The sequence below is a fragment of the Mandrillus leucophaeus genome, unplaced genomic scaffold (assembly GCF_000951045.1).
Source record: "Mandrillus leucophaeus isolate KB7577 unplaced genomic scaffold, Mleu.le_1.0 Scaffold298, whole genome shotgun sequence".
NCBI lineage: Eukaryota > Metazoa > Chordata > Mammalia > Primates > Cercopithecidae > Mandrillus > Mandrillus leucophaeus.
Window position 1 is genome coordinate 3181282 of NW_012103120.1, and position 17989 is coordinate 3199270.

Consider the following 17989-nt stretch of genomic DNA (forward strand, 5'->3'; position numbering starts at 1 on the left):
GCCAAGAATTTGTATAGGAAAAGCAGCATTTTCTGCCATTGCAAAGTATAAAATGCTATTTCAGGATCCATTATTGATGCATTCATTTACCAGGCAAAACATGTGAGTGGATGGAGAGTTGAGAGACTGGGAGGGACCTTGAGAGGCCAGAGAGTAGAACTTGTATGATTCATCCAAGACAGATGGTTGTCTATTTCATTCTCAATAATCTTTAGGTAAATGGATTCTAAAATTCCTTCAGTAATCCTCCTGGCATCTAAATCACTTTTTAAAATGTAATTTTTAAACATTGTTTTCTGCTAACACTTATCAAAAAATAATGTCTTTTATACCATTAAGGGGAAAAATTACAAAGGATTGAAATAGCAGCATTGGTGGGGAGAGGGGTACAAAATCAAAGAGTGTAATTTAGTGCATTGGTGTTGAAAAGGGCTGCTTTTTCTTTTACAGGTCATTATCCAGCTCAGGAAAACCTGATGTTCCTTGTTCTCTGTACATGAAGGAGCTACAAGGCTTCATTGCCAGAGTTATGAGTGACTATTTTAAACACTTCGAATGCTTAGATTTTGTCTTTGACAACACCGAGGCTATTGCCCAAAGAGCAATTGAACTTTTTATCCGTCATGCCAGTCTCATAAGACCTCTTGGTGAAGGTGGGAAAATGCGACTTGCTGCTGATTTTGCACAGGTACATTGATGAATTACTACAAAAGAAAAAATGTTTTGGCCTATTATCCGTTAAATGAATTATCTATTAAATGAAATATTAACATTTCATTTAATGAATGAATTAAATGAAATTTAATACCTATTAAATGAAAGACTGTTTTCATCAGTGTTTTTAAAGAGTTGCAGCACAAAGAAAAGTAAGCCCACTTAAGCATAAATGGTTAAAAAAAAAAAAAAAGGAGAAGTTTAAAGATACTTTTATACCAGGTATATTTTTCTTTGTATTTAACAAAATAATTATCCCTCTCTTTGGTATTTCAAGGTTAAGGTGAAATAACTCATTCCACAGGAAAGCAGCACTTCCCATTTTTACTTAATATGGGATTTTCTCACTATTTTACTGTCACAATAGGTCAAATCTTGCTGGCCAGTAATGTAGGCAATGAAATCATATTTCTAACAGTGAAAAGAGACCGCTTGTTGCCCTGTCACTGTTCCAAGGCAGTTTTCCCATTCATTTAAATGCACAGTAGGCCAGGTAGACAGAGTCTGATTATTTGTTCTCTATCAGGTAGAGTACAGTTCTTCTCTGTGGCTAGCCTTGAAATCATTTCAAGCTATCTGATGTGTGTGAGAGATAGAATGACATTAAAATAGCAAAACATTATCAGCACTTATAGAAAGCATTTTCTTTGTCCTTTAGATAGATTTTTTAAAGCCTTTCAGTAGTATCAGAGGCAATGAAGAAAAACCCCAAATACGCTTTCATTAAAAGATTCAGAAACAAAGATGATTGTTATTTTTGTATAGCATACCAAGGGTAAAATCTTTTATTTTATTTTATTTATTTATTTATTTTTTGAGACGGAGTCTTGCTCTGTCACCCAGGTTGGAGTGCAGTGGCACGATCTCGGCTCACTGCAACCTCCGCCTCCTGGGTTCGAGTGATTACTGTGCCTCAGCCTCCTCAGTAGCTGGAACTACAGGCATGCGCCACCACGCCTGGGTAATTTTTGTATTTTTAGTACCGACAGGGTTTAACCATATTGGCCAAGCTGGTCTCAAACCCCTGACCTCGTGATCCACCCTCCTCGGCCTCCCAAGTGTTGGGATTACATATGTGAGCCACCACGCCCAGCCGGGTAAAATCATTTTTAAGCCTTTCAAAGCTATTAGCTTTACTAGTCTAAATAGTTACTGAAATGAATTCTTCATAGCAGTTTGCCAGATCCTCCCTGCTTATAAAGATAAATGTTAATGTCAATATTTATTCTTGTGTGTATCTGGGAGTGTGTCTTGCTTCATTATTTCTGCATGGAGGAAAGGACTTGGACAGACTGCTTGCATCAGGTCAGTGGTTGTCAGGTGCTCACGCAGATTTGATACACTTTCAAAAAAGGAACAGGTAACACAAACCTAAACTTTCAAGAGCCTGGTTCATTGCAAATTAACTGATGCAGCAGTTAGTCATTTTCATTTCCAGATAACATTTCTGGGGCCATTAGACCATAGAAATGAGCCTTCATTTGGAAAATATGCTTGTAGTAGCCACAGCATAAAAACAGAAATTAAATGTTACCGTTAATATGGCTCTTTTTACCTTTTACATTTTATGAACTTCATTCTTAGGCACCCGTACATTTTACTTTGTTTTACAGATACACTTAGCTTAAAGAAAATTATTTGTCAATAGTGTCTTATTTGTCCCTTACTGGAGTTTCAGATTACTTGTTAAAAATCTGGTGACGTACTAGAACCTCCTCTTATTTGTTTAAAAAAAAAAAAGTGTAAAGTATACTCAGATGGTCTCTGTTCTCCTCTTCCGCTTTCCTCCTTAATTTTGTTTTTCTTTTTGTTTCATCTTCTTTCCCTGGACTCTCTCCCCTACCAGCTTATTTGCATTCTGCTCCAGCTGGTTCTTGAGTCACTTTCCTGGAGGCAGCACTTCAAGTCCAATTAGAGTGGCAGCCGAGCAGGAGATGGCCAAAACGAGAGTGCTGTAGGAGAGAGGCTTGTTTTTGTTTTTTTATTTTAATATGTTCCTTTATGGGTCTTGAAAGATGGAAAGTATTGTCCTTTAACCCTTGCTGCTGCGGCTAACAGCTACTCAAAATGCATAGCATCCAGTGGCAGGGGTGAGCTTCCACCTTCCAAAAAACTGCATTATTCAAAATGTTATTTGGCATCGTTTTTTCTTAAGACATGTTGTTCAATAAGCCAAACTTTTCTGGGTCCCTTCCCTTAAGGTAAATTAAACCCATCAGTCATTATTACTAACGTATGCTCAAAAGCCTCTGTTTTCTGTTCTTTAAATATAGAAGAAGCATTAAAACACACAGCATTTACTCAGTGTTAAGCCCTGCAGTGACATTAGGTTGCGGCAGGCAGTGTGGTATTGAAAAGCAGATTCCTTTGGTCACCCCTGTACAGTGTGTCCCAGTTTCAAAACATCCTGGCACTCACCTTGGGGATGGCTCCAGTCCTGTGGATCATGGGTACAGCAAAGACAGGCGGAGGCACTATCATAATTAATCAGATCTGTGATCAGTATCTGGCAAATACTGTTCTACTGTTATGTCATGATCTCCCCCACCCAATTTTTAAATTAAAACTTGAATTTCAAGGTTTTACTTCATTTGGTTTGGTTTCTTGCCACAGTTGCAATTATGTGTTGTACCTCAGCTTTCAGTGTCACATTTGGTTGGAAGTGTTTTTTGGGGTCAGTCAAAACGTTTAAATAGCATTACCCTAACATTTATATTCATGACAGGCATCAACTGGGGACTAGAGGGCTTTTCAACTGCCTTATTATTGAAAGTTCTATCAATTCATATTCAAAATTAAAGCCATTGAGGTCACTGAAATAAAAAATACACAAATATTCCATGGGTTTAAAAACTGTTCTTATGATAAAAGTGCCTGCAATTCTAGTGTAAATAACAAAAAGAGAAAGCTCAAGAAGGGACCTGTAGACCAGGTTTGGGAATACTGGTTATTTGCCATAAAGTCCAATTGCAAAGACAGATAATGACGTATTTTAAGGATTTCTTTAAGAATCCTAACTTCTCCTCACTGGCACCAGTGCAGGAAAGAGAAAGTAGTTGCAGGGTGCCATCTGGAGGGATCATGGTGAGGGAAGTACCTGACATCCAGCCCCCTTAGGAATCCAGGTCATGGGCATGAGGTGGTTTCCTACAGGTAATTAATTCCCTGCTGTGCCCACATGGTCTCAGTGCCCACACTGATCACACAGCAGTTTTGAAATCACTAAGCCTGTCCACAACACTGGGGTTCTGCTGATTCTGAATCTCTTGGGGTCTTGTCCACAGTGTCCTCTGAAGCACATACTCCCCCTCCACCCCTCAGTTTATTTTCTTACCTGAAGGAAAGAGTGGCTGTTGAAGTTGGTATTAAATTATTTAGTGGTACTTCTAGCAGTTTCTATTTATAGGTCTTCTGGTGCCCTTTAAGTATACGTTTATATCTATTTCACTTTGTGCCTAAAAATATTAATTTAGAAAAGAAAACAAGACAATCAAAATTCTAATTTTTGTTCTAATTCCTATTGCCTTTTCTTCTCCTGAGCAGTGTCAGGGCAGGAGTGCCCTAGGAGTATCCAAAGAAGCCCTGTGGTTAACCAAATGTCTGTGGTAGGGAAGGAACAGCTATGTAATTAGTTCACCGTGCCTGCAGCTGACCGCTCATTCTCTCCAAACGGGGGCTGGAGAGAAGCAGTTGCACATGCCAGTTTTGTATCCACTGCTAATGGCGGAGTCACCTCCTCTTAACTGAACACTCTTGCCCTTTAAAACGTGGCCTTTATTGTTTAATGGAATTCTGGAAGAAGAAAACGATTTACAATATCCTAGAGGTCCTTTATGGATAAAAAATTTATTTTAAACATTTAACATTTTGAAATTGTCCTATGGCATAGAAATCTTTTACATAATCATACACTTTACAGCAATTCGAGGTCATATTTTCTCATATCATAACTTTTTCCTAGCCATTTATTTGTTTTAACATTTGGTCCTGCTCAAGTGCTAAGGCAAAGGTTGTCTTTGAAGACAGTGATTCCACTAGAGTAGTTGAGAAATTGACAAAAACAGTTCATGAAAAATATAGTTTCAGTATGTAAGAAACCATTATATATAAAAAGTTAGGTATTTGAGTAGAATTATATCAAAGATACAATGATAATCACATTTTTCCTTTGTGCTCAGTGTAAAGTAAGTGACACATATAAAAAGAAACCAGAAATTCCTACCCAGTGAAGAAATGAAACAGGTTCCAAAGAACAGCCTATCACCTACTATCTTTTGAGTTGGGCACACTGGCTTACAACTGTTCTGTTTTGCATTGTTGGCAAGAATCCTTTTTCTTCCTTAAATTTTTATTTTTATATTTATTTATGATTCTTCATTTTATAGAGTTTCCCAACCATGTAAGGTTTCCTTCTAGGACATACAGTATGCAATCCATGTCTTTAGTATGTTACAAGAGAAATTAACCTGGTTACTATTCATCCTCAAGACCATCCCAAGGAAGCTGCCTCCAACTCTATCTTGACACTGAGGTCATAAGTTTGACGTAGCATTTATCATTTTGCTTAATAACAGTCATCATGTGTGTATGTATACATGTTTATATATGTATATGTAGACATATACACAAATACTTTTGATTTTGTTGATAATAATCATATTGTTTGAATAAATAAATATCTCCTTCTTCATTAAATTTGAGAATTTAGTGATAGCAAGACAGTCTAATCATCTAATCATCTTATCCCCATATCTAGCTTGTACCTAGCACTAAGGCAGTCAAAGTGTCTCTCAAATGAATGATCGATTGGGTCTCTATAGTGTACCCATGGCAAGGAGAATTTAAGCAATTTTTTGTAAGGGTGGCCAGCAGGACAGAAGCCTTACATCATATGTGCTTCTTGAAGAAAGGTGCTGTACTACCAGGGAGCAGCCTATTCTCAACCATTTTCTAAATCATTCTTTACCAGAGTGCTATTTATAGCAAGAGTGGAGAAGCAGTCTATCACCTGAGTAGCATATATGTGAAAAGTTTGCATATGCACTTGGTAGAAAAGAACAGGTAGCCTAATTAATGACAAGCAGAATTTCCAGTCAAAGGAGGAAAATAAAGAGAAGTGAAACCAAGATTTGCTAAATTCTCCAGTTAGGTAGCATATTAATTTATTAATAATTGAAAAGAGAAAAATTTTTAAACAGTGATAATAATTGCTGACAATTAACAGCACTTTTTATATGCTCTGCACATAAAGCTTTGTGGAATTATCTTTTAATTTGCATTATTCTGTTAAGTAGATACTATTATCTCCATTTTATAGATGAGAGACCTGAGACTTAAAGAGGTTAAATAACTTGTCCAGGGTCACAAACTAGTAACTAGTATCAGCATTTGGAATGCTGGTATAGATGTGCTACTAAAAGCTCCAGAGTTAGTCCTTTTAATTACTTGAGCCACACTAACTGATAAAAATTGTCATCGTTTATATTGAATGTAAAAAGACTTGCAATGCCTGAAGTATAGGCATGCAGTCTTGAAAATTTTCCTTTTCCTTATTTTTCAATGGATAAATGATCTAAACTTTTTCCTTTTATATAACAAAAATTTTTTTTTTATTTTTTTTATTTTCATGAAGGAATTGTGTCATCTTGGGCCCTCTCTTAGTAAATAAATGCAAAAATTATGTAAGTGCTTGCCTTTTAATAAATTTAGTTGGCTTTCACAACTTGCCTTACGGTCCAGATAAAATTAGGTTTACTGCAAGCTACAACTTTCTGTGATCCAGGTCTGTCCCATATTCCCCTAATGATTCCAACATTAAAACAATGGAGTATCTTTTAATATTTCAGATGGAGTTGGCTGTGGGTCCATTCTGCAGACGAGTATCTGATTTAGGAAAGTCCTATCGAATGCTGAGATCATTCAGGTAAGACCGAATTCTTTGTTCATACATTCATATCCTCCAGGCAAATAAATCCTTTCTTTCTGTGTGGGTCGAACATCATAAAATTGCCAGTATTCAACCATTTTTGATCTACAACAATGGCAGTTTCATGATTTCATCTTAGAAAGTATTCAAATCGGAAACCCACATAGAAATTTATGCAATGACTAATAAATTAGAGGGTATGTGTATTTTCTTAGTCACAGTTCACAAGATTAAGCTGGTAAATTATGCTTTTAAGAAAAGAGGATTTTTTTTTTTTTATTTTTAGCTTCTCATTCTTACAGAAGGGTAATACTAGGCAATTCATAATTATATAGACATCTTTTTCTGAAATGTTCATTTGTTTATCATTTTTAACCCAGTCTACTTCTAGCAGGTCATAAGTTACATTCCAGTATATGGATATGATAAAAACTTTTGAATGAAGTATTAAAAGAATCAAGTTCATGGCCGAGCACAGTGGCTCATGCCTGTAATCCCAGCACTTTGGGAGGCTGAGGCGGGCGGATCACCAAAGGTCAGGAGATCGAGACCATCCTGGCCAACATGGTGAAACTCCACTAAAAATACAAAAATTAGCTGGATGTGGTGGTGCGCGACTGTAGTTCCAGCTACTGGGGAGACTGAAGCAGGAGAATCGCTTGAACCCGGGAGTCGGAGGTTGCAGTGAGCCGAGATCACGCCAGTGCACCCCAGCCTGGCAACAGAGCGAGACTCTCCAAAAAAAACAAACAAAAAAAAAACCAAAAAACAGAAGAATCTAGTTCAATGATGAAGTGCAGAGAACGACTATAAATGTAATAGGTAACTTAGCCTAATGCAGTAGAGCACAAAATTTCGTATTAGGTGGAGAAATCACTTTACAAAGATACACAAGAGTTGATTCATATTCATGATCTAACAGAATACCAGTATAATAGAAAGAAAAGTCCTTTGTCAGTGCTGAACACTTAGATTTTTTTCAACTCAGATTTTAAGAAACATTTAATAACATTGAATAATGACTGGGGTCTTTGCTAGCTGATTTTTAAAAGATAAGGAGATGTTATTCATATGGCTGTTTATTCAATAAACCAGAACTTTGTAAGTTTTTTACATCATAGCACACACAGAGGAAGATATTTTCTTTTGTTTTGTTTTTTGAGATGGAGTCTTGCTCTGTCACCAGGCTGGAGTGCAGTGGCACGATCTCGGCTCACTGCAACCTCCACCTCCCGGGTTCAAGCAATTCTCCTGTCTCTGCCTCCTGAGTAGCAGGGATTACAGGAACACACCGCCACACCCAGCTAATTTTTGTATTTTTAGTATAGATGGAGTTTCATCATGTTGGCCATCAGGATGGTCTCGATCTCCTGACCTCGTGATCCATCTGCCTCTGCCTCCTAAAGTGCTGGGATTACAGGCGTGAGCCACTGCGTCTGGCCGAAGAAGATATTTTCATTTAAAAAGGTGGCCAACCCTGAGAGCTGAGGGGATCAACATAATATTTTGTGACCATAGCATACCAGATGGGAGACCTTTATATAAACTGTCCATAATATCCAAGAGCATAATGGTTGAAGATTTCTCTATAAGAATAAGATAACAGAGTACAGGTATGCAGCTTTCTAAAAACCAACTCAGTACTGGAAACTCGAGGATCAATAAACAGTATGTCCTTTAAATGATCACTTTGCTCTCTTATGTCATCTAACTTTGGTAGTAGAAACTTCTGGTGGAGTATAAGAAATATAAGAATCCAATATTGTTGATTGAGAGGGGAGCTTTATATTTTACCTCAACAGTTTGTAATTAGCACAGGCCTTTTTTTTTTTTTTTTTTTTTTTTTTTTTTTTTTTTTTAAATGGCAACACAAGAGTCAGGATTTTATTTTTTCGCAAATGAAAGATCACTGCCCATCTGTACAGATATGGGTTTTAGGAAAACTTAAAGTGAGTTCGCAAATGCTTTCAGATACCTTCTTTGAATCAGCTCAGATCTTTTTAAAACTGTTTAAGTATTTTGTTGAAGCTATAGAGTTCTGCACTACCAAACATGGGCGAGTTGAAGGATGATGAGGTACTGAGGTTGCCAATCCATTGGTCATCTGTCTGTACCATAACTTTACTAAAACCCCCGTACAGTCATTTACTCTGAGTAAGATGGTGACACAGCAATCCTAGCTGGGTAATAAAATGTTGCCCTGGCTGGCTGAGTCAGTTAACATACTGGAGGATATTAACCATCTAGTTATTGAAAAAGGTATGAGAAAAGCTGTGGTTTGGCATTGCTGTATGAAGATTTGGCTTTTTTTTTTTTTTTTTTTTTGAGACAGGGTGCCACTCTGTCACCCAGGCTAGAGTGCAGTGGTGCGATCTCCATCTCAGCTTACTGCAACCTCCACCTTCCATGCCCAAGTGATCATCCCACCTCAGCCTCCTGAGTAACTGGGACTACAGGTGTGCACCACCATGCCCAGCTAATTTTTATATTTTTTGTAGAAATGGGGTTTCTACAAAACTAGGAGTTGCCCAGCCTGGTCTTGAATTTCTGAGCTCAATCTATCTGCCCGCCTCAGCCCCCCAAACTGCTGGGATTACAAGTGTGACAGGTATAAGCCACCACACCTGGCCTAGGCTATTATTTTTTATAGCCCCATTCCCATGTTTAGTTGTTTATTGCATGTGCATGTATAAAATAATGCTAATTCAGCCTGGCCAACATGGTGAAACACCATCTCTACCAAAACGTACAAAAATTTGCCAGGCATGGCAGCACACGCCTGTAGTCCCGCTACTTGGGAGGCTGAGGTGGGAGAATCGTTTTAACCCAGGAGGCAGAGGTTGCAGTGAACCGAGATTGTGCCACTGCACTCCAGCCTGGGCGACAGAGTGAGATCCTGTACCACCCACTGCCCCTGCCAAAAAAAGTAGTGCTAAGTGTCCTGTTTGCTGAGGCAGGATGGCCTTCATGTAAGTACTCTTAAAGTTGTGTCACAGTATGGAGGTAAAAGGTCTGAGGATAAGTTTCACTTAAGACATCTATTTTAAACCATTTAAGATGGGAATTTTCTGCCAACCCTTTCCAATTCTCACATGAGAAAAAGAATCTCTAAAGGAACTTTAAAGTTTGAGCGACATCTTCTAGTACCTATTTATAGAATCAAGAATCGATTGATCAATGTATAATTTTAATAGTTCTACTTTTATTTATATCTAGCTTCTCATGGAGTAACAGGTTTCAAATTTTTGACCATGACCCACAGTAAAAAATACTTTCTATTGTAATTTGGCATATACTTGCATGCAAACATGTGAACACACTCAAATCTACATACATATACATGGATACCCATACATATGGTTCATGAAACAGTAATTACCATTACTTCATGTGATAACCTCTAACATTTCTATTTCATTTGATTGTTTTAACTCACTAAATTAGTGTAATGACCCACTCATGGCTTGCATCCAGCAATTTCTCAACTTTCTCACAGGGCCCTTAACTCTTGAACTTTAGTTGCTCTAGTGACAGGGAGCCAGGGTTTTTCCTTTCCACAAACTGAAGATTTATGCCCTTTTCTCTTGTGATTCTGGCATCTCTGAGCTTCCTCCCGCAGATGACCCCTTAGCTCCCAAGGTCTCAGGAACATAAGAATAATTGTTTCTTGCCTATGGAGTATCCTTCATAACTTGAGTTAATTGAAAACTTCCAACAGATATTTTTATATATACCAATATATTTCTATAGTTATATTGAATCTACAGAAATCTACTGAATTAATCCTAATTAATTTCTCAGTTGTTTGATGGAACTGATACAACTATTTTATAAAAAGTGTAGGATTAACTGGATCAATAAATCAAATGAAAGTATATTAAGGGGTTCAAATCCAGCCCTGGTCTACAAAGAATGTTTTCAGTCCTATCAGTTGAGAAGAAGAGAGACGTGAGCATGTGCCGCGGCCTCTGCCCCACACCATTGTTGGGAAAGCCCTGGCCCTGCCAGCTTCTTTGCAGTTGTCATGTGAAGAGAACTGACTTGAGAAAGCTTACCCATGTGGCGGGTCCTACCATATTCCTTCCTAGAGAGGAGTAAATCAGTACAAAGCCATCTTTATTCTAATAACCTGATTATAGGCCCTCTGTTTTGCCTACCTACAAAATCTTGTTAGAGATCTGTCTCTTCTTCAAAATGAGTCCTGAGCAGTTGCAGTGAAGAGCTTACTCTTATTAATATGTGCACTTCTTCCATCTGTGCTATGGGCTGTGACAAAGAATAGGCATCATCCAGTGACCACGCACACATTAGACCTTGGCACTTGTTCATGGGTCTCCTCACCAAAGACTCTAAATCAAACCAAAACCAGTTGAATGGTAGTCAGTAGGAGATTGCCTGAATAAAATATGCTAAGTTCATAGGATCAAATATATGCAGATATTAACAGTAATGTTATTAGTTAATATCTGGTAAAATGAAAACTACTCCCTAGTGCATCACTAAATAAAACAGGTGACTAAGCAGTATATAGTATGATCTCTACTTTTTTTGTTTTCATTTTTTTTGAGACGGTATCTCCCTCTCGTCCCCCAGGTTGGAGTACAATGGCATGATCTTGGCTCACTACAACCTCCACTTCCTGGATTCAAGTGATTCTCCCGCCTCAGCCTCCCGAGTAGCTGGGATTACAGGCACCCACCACCACGCCCAGCTAATTTTTGTATTTTTAGTAGAGATGGGGTTTCTCCATGTTGACCAGGCTGGTCTCGAACTCCTGACCTCAGGTGATCTGCCTGCCTCGGCCTCCCAATGTGCTGGGATTACAGGCGTGAGCCACCGCACCTGGCCGACCTCTACTATGTTTAAAATAATAACATTTACTAGCCTCAGCAACATGGTGAAACTCTGTCTTTACAAAAGATAGAAAAATTAGCCAGGTGTGGTGGTGCACACCTGTGGTCCCAGCTACACGGTAGGCTAAGTTGGGAGGATCTGAGCTCAGGGAGATCAAGGCTGCAGTGAGCTGTGATTGGTCATTACACTCCAGCCTGAGTGACAGAGTTAGACCCTGTCCCAAAATATAAAATAGAAGAATAAAAGTATTTGAGTGGAGAATAAAAGACAAAAAGGAAAAACATGAAAATATCTTTGAGTAAGATTGTCACTTTGGGGTTTTTCTTTTAGAGTTTTTATATTTTTTTAAATTTTCTGCCTTATTTTATTTTTGTAGTCAGAAAAGTCAAATACTATTTTTAAATCTCTCTTGCATTGTTTTTCCTACTTAAAAATAACTATGGAGCTAAAAAGTAATAAAAGAAAATGTACTAAAACATTACCCAATAAAGAGCAGGTGTGAGTTGACAAGAAAAACTGGCAACCAAACAGCCAAAAACCAGTAGGTTGCAATAGCCACAGAGGGCCTCAGTTCGAATTAGGGGCAGTGGCTGCAGGGGAGAGTAACGGGCTCAGTTCAGGGGCCCCTTCATAATGGAGGATGACAGTGCCAGCCAGAAAGTTTCAAGTCCAGACCCCACCCAGCGTGTGCACACATGCACACACTCTCACACATACACACACAGGCCTTAGTAGGTGCTCCCTTCCCCCATCATGCAGCCATCTGCCACAGGGCACTTCCTTCTTGATGGTGATATTAGTGGACTATTTATGTAAGCCGGCAAGCTTCTTGCATGTATTTACATTTTACTGTCTACATTATAGTTTCTCGGGCAGCTGGAATCTTTTCATACTCAGTAGAGAATGCTGCCTCTGAAAGCTGTTGACATTAGTGATTTGCCCCTGGGTGATTTGTATTTCTACACAAGACACACATGTCAGAGCCGTAGAGACCCCAGCTTTGTCTGCCTCTCTGCAGCATGGCATTATTCCCTAAGTAGTGTTTGTGAGGTTGTTACGTCAGCTCCTCCTGGCCAGAGGCCACGAAGCTGTGACCCTTGACATTGTCAGTATAGATCTTTGTGAGGTGAAGGGCAGAAAAGGGACCAAATGCTCTTCACCAGCTCAGGGGCACAGACCCTGCCTTCAGGCAGGCCTCACCACCTTTGCTCCTGAAGGGACAGCTTGTCCCTGATGATGTCCACAGTCTGCTCTGCTGGAAGCTCATTTCCATCTAGGCTTACTGAAAGGGCAATGAAAGCTGTCAGGAGATAGGGGCTGTTTTCTGATGGATCTTTTAGTATGAGGAGCGGTGGAAGAAGAAAACTGTCAATAACTAGAATGTAGTGTTCCTGTCCATTGTTTTTAATTGTAGGAGTGATGAGGGTTTTCTGGGTGTACAGATTGTATTGATGGTCCTCTGTTGATTGAAATTCCAAACCTCTGTGCCTGAATGTTTATAGAACTGAAAGAAGGCCGTCTCTGCAGCTCCTGTTTTTAGCATCTTTAACACTAGACCCTCCAGATGCATTCTGTCTTTTCTTTCCGCTTGTGAATCTGGGGCCCTAACCCATCCCTTGAAATAACTGTCTCTCTGAAGTTTCTGGATTCTTAATTCTAAGTTTCAGATTTCAGGTTACAGCCAGAAGGCAACCACCATCGTGGACTTAGTTGTTTTGTTGCTCTTTGCTACAACTTTGGCAGTGCTAGGAGCACCTAGGTAAACATGAAGAGTTGACTATTTAGTTTATCATCATTTTTATTATTTCTGACAACTATTATTTGGTTATTTATTTTATACCAAGCCTGTGCTGAGTGTTTTACTGATACTTTCTCATTTGGCCCTCACAGCACTTAAAAGTTAGGTATGATCCCCATGAGGCAATTGAAACCCACAGCAGCAAAGTGGGAGAATCTGGGAGCCACATTTTAGACCCAGGCTGTCTGATTCCAAAGCCTGTGCTTGTAACCACCATACCCCACATTTTATTCCAGAAGTTTCTGTTTGTTTTCAATCTGAATGGTCCTGGAACAGAATTTGAATGCTTATGTGTATCATCCAGGAAAATCAGAAAATTTTAAAGAGAATCTAAACTCCCCACTTTAGTGGCCACCTCCTGCTGCTGAAATGCCTCATCTCACTGTCTTCTGCTGCATTCACGCTCCCAGACAGTACACATGGAACACTCAGCGAAATGTACGCTTTTATTTTTGGAGAATGTCCGCCCAAATCCCTGCCTCCTTTCCTACCTGATATGCTGGTATAGACAATCTAAACTGTTAGGGACCTTTCTAACCTCTCTACTTTGAACCCAAATCAGCCTCCTGCTTCATTATCTCCTGGGACCCACATGGCCTCTTGTGCCACAAACTAGGCCTCCCTAAAGAATCTCCATAGAAATGCTCGCCTTCTGCAGGCCTCCAACACTTTCTCTTCTCTCTCAAAGGCCCTCATTGTGTCTGGTGTAGGGAGCATGGCCACCTGTGCCCTGCCCCTCGAAGGGAATCATGTTCCTTCTCCCAGTCTTTCATTTCTGTGCTCGTTCCAGACCTCCGTACACATACCTAGTGGTCTTGCTGCCTTCCCAGGCCCTTCTGCAAGAGGAGGTCAAGATAGGGTGGTGGCAAGTGGCATGGAAGAGAATGATACCTATATCTGTCTCAGGATACCACTGATGTTGGATGTGGACACAGGAGCAACAGGATTTTTATCTTACTTTACTTCATGATTGGCCTTAAGCTGTCAGAAGACTGTCAGCTGCACAGCTATGAGTCGTTTAAATGTGAATCTTGCTGAGTAGAAATGCTTTTTTTTTTTGAGACCTAATAGTTGACAAATTAACACTACCTTCTGCCTGTAAAGTTTACCTTGAACGTGCTGCTATATTTAGAATATTATCCTCTAAGAATGATATTGTGGCATTTGGTGTATCTGCATTTTATAACACCTTATTTCTTTTTGTTTCATAAAGCACTTTAGATGGTTATTTATTTTTTAACTTGCTAGTGTTTACAATTCCACCTGGAGTCAGGGAGAAGGGAGTGCTCAAACTGTGTTCTTTCAGCCTCTTAAAACAACCACCCAAAACAAAATGTCTGTGTTTGATGTTTACAGGTAATTATGACACTGATGCACAATACAGAATCAAATCTAGTTTTGCTTTTCATGGATTTTTTTGACAGTCCTGTTAAAAGGGACAGTTGAGGCCGGGCGTGGTGGCTCACGCCTGTAATCCCAGCACTTTGGGAGGCCGAGGCGGGCAGATCACGAGGTCAGGAGTTTGAGACCAGCCTGGCCAGCATAGTGAAATCCCGTCTCTACTAAAAATACAAAAATTAGCTGGGCATAGTGGTGCGTGCCCCTGTAATCCCAACTACTCAGGAGGCTGAGGCAGAAGAATCACTTGAACCCAGGAGGCAGAGGTTGCAGTGAGCCAAGATCCTGCCATTGCACTCCAGCCTGGGTGACAGAGTGAGACCCTATCTAAACAAACAAAACAAAACAAAGCAAAAAAGTGGGGGGAGGGACAGGTGATTACCCAGAAGATTCCATTTTAAAATGAGCTGGTTCTTACCAGGCCTGGCTGCTAGACATGCTGTTATGCGCACGTACTGTTCAGATTGTTTTCCTCTCCTTGTCTGTCTCCCTCCTTGTCCTTCCCCTTCTGTCCTTCTTTCCTTTCTTGTATCATTTACAGTTTGCATCAAGAATATATTGGAGGAAAACAAAGAAAAACATAAATATTCAAACCACAAAACTAACTTAAATTGCTATAGATAAGTTTCAAATTTGGCTTTAAACTTCATGAAGCCAAAGATAAGAGAGAAACAGAATCAGCTATCTGATTCTCATTATCAGAAGGCAGAAAATGTATCAATTCCTATGAGAAAGTTAAGCATTTCTTTTTTTTCTTTTTTTTTTGAGATGGAGTCTCGCTCTGTGACCCAGGCTGGAGTGCAGTGGCACGATCTTGGCTCACTGCAAGCTCCGCCTCCCAGGTTCATGGTTCATGCCATTCTCCTGCCTGAGCCTCCCGAGTAGCTGGGACTACAGGCACCTACCACCACACCCAGCTAATTTTTTGTATTTTTAGTAAAGACAAGGTTTCACTGTGTTAGCCAGGATGGTCTCAATCTCCTGACCTCAGGATCTGCCTGCCTCGGCCTCCCAAAGTGCTGGGATTACAGGTGTGAGCCACCGCACCTGGCCAAGAAAGTTAAGCATTTCTTAGCACTTAATTCTAAAGTACTTATAAGGACTTTTATAGAGAGAGCTTCATATAGGAAGTACTGAGAGATGGGAGGACCAAAATTCTTGATCACCTTCCTGTTGTGGAGGTAGTATAGGATTCCATATGGCTGCTCTTCATTAACAATCAAGGACTGTCATATAGGACTGAACCCCAGCCCCACCCCTGGGTCTTCTCACATCGTAAACTGGGGTTCAAGATGAATCCTGCTCTATCACATGGCATGAGCAAAGAATGGGCTCTAATGGAGAAAGGGAAAACTCACAGGACCAATGTACTGCTGAACACGACAACCAGGGACAGCAGGACAGAAGTGAAGGCATGAGGCCAGGCGCAGTGGCTCATGCCTGTAATCCCAGCACTTTGGGAGGCCAAGGTGGGAGGATCACTTGAGGTCAGGAATTTGAGACCAGCCTGACCAACATAGTGAAACCCCGTCTTTACTAAAACTACAAAAATTAGCTGGGCGTGATGGCAGGTGCCTGTCATCAGCTACTTGGGAAGCTAAGGCAGGAGAATCACTTGAACCTGGGAGGCAGAGGTTGCAGTGAGCCAAGATTGCACCACTACATTCCAGCCTGGGTGACAAAGCTAGACTCTGTCAAAAAAAAAAAAAAAAAAAAAAAAAAAAAAAGTGAAGGCATGAGTCCCACTATCCTTCACATCCCTCAAAGTCCCTTTTCAGGGCCTGGGCATACCAGACCTATAATATGAACTTGTGACCCAGGGGAGGGACTTCTCATGCCACTTTTCCCTGCAATAGCTTAAACAGGAGAGCAGCCTCGTCACAATGAGCAGGTTAGAGTCATGGGCTGGATTTGGAGTTCAGGGAGCTGTGTGGGAATGTCAGCTGCTCAGCATCCAGGGACCATAGGGCTGCAAGATATTTCAGCTTTTTCTGTTGGGGACAAATAGTGACCAGTTTATGGAGAACAGAGCTGAGGCATAGCCTCACCACCATTCCAACCCAGAGTCAGCTTCTAGAGGCCTTTAAGACAACACCACCCATTACCCCAAAGGAACTTAAGGTCACACCTGGTGAAAATAATTCCGAAAGAGACTGTGGTTATATGCTTCAAGTAGGTAAGTCACTAGAGGTCCATTTTGACCCAAAGATAGAATTTGGAGTGCCCAGAGAGGTGATAATTATGTGACCTTCAAATTATGATCCTGTGCACATTAGTTTTCTCAGATAGGTTTTTCTATACAAGTTGTTAACAGTTCAAAATTATACTTTCTCTAGGGGTCTTTGTTTCTGGCTGTGAATCAGTACAGCTGTTCTAGAAACAGGATGAGTACTTGCTATAGTTGGTATTCTAAAAGACGCTGCATTGCAGAATTAAGAGCCAGGCTGTCTGGGTTTGAATCCTTGCTTTGCCACTTCTAGCTTTTACTGGATTTCTTTATGCCTGTGTTTACCCATCTGTAAAATGGGGATGTAATAGTACCTAACTCATAGGATTTTTGGAAGAATAAATGAATTAACTTTATTGTATACACTTATGGGGTACAAAGTGATATTATATGTGTACAATGTGGGATGATTAATTCAAACTAAAACATCACCTCAAACACTTAGCATTTTTAGTGGTAAGAACATTTGAAATTTATTCTGTTAGCAATTTTGAAATGTATTATGCATTCCTACTAACTAGAGTCATCACGTTGTGCAATAGATTTCAAAAACCATCTTCTTCCTGTCTAACTGTAACTTTGTACCCTTTGACTAAAACCTCCCCATTTCCTCCTTGCTTAGCCTCTGGTAACTACCATTCTGCTCTCTGCCTCTATGAGTTCTGTTGTTTAAGATGCCACAAATAAGTGAGACCATGTGGTATTTGTCTTTCTGTATCTGGTTTATTTAACTTAACATAATGTCCTCCAGTCTCGTCCATGTTGTCGAATGACAGGATTTCCTTCTTTTTGAAGGCTGAATAGTATTCTATTTTGTATATATGCCATATTTTCTTTATCCACTCATCCATTGACAGACACTTAGATTGATCCATAGCTTCGCTATCGTAAATAATGCTGCAGTGAGCATGGAAGTGTGCTATCTGTTCAACATGCCAATTTCAAGTCTTTAGAATATGTACCCAAGTGGGATTGCTGAGTCATATTGTAATTCTATTTTTAGTTTTTTGAGGAACTGCCATACAGTTTTCCAAAACGGTTGTATTAATTTACATTCCCACCAACAGTGTAC

The 17989-nt window shown here is 39.8% G+C and overlaps 1 protein-coding gene across 2 annotated transcripts in view; it reads left to right on the forward strand.

Moving 5' to 3' along the window:
- The window catches only part of COG5 (component of oligomeric golgi complex 5), a 362534-nt gene that overhangs the window by 328287 nt on the left and 16258 nt on the right, over window positions 1–17989 (forward strand). For both annotated transcript variants that reach the window (XM_011986381.1, XM_011986382.1), the window contains 2 exons: window positions 451–688; window positions 6561–6637. In XM_011986381.1, the coding sequence (XP_011841771.1) occupies window positions 451–688; window positions 6561–6637 (315 nt within the window). The remainder of the gene's footprint in view (window positions 1–450; window positions 689–6560; window positions 6638–17989) is intronic.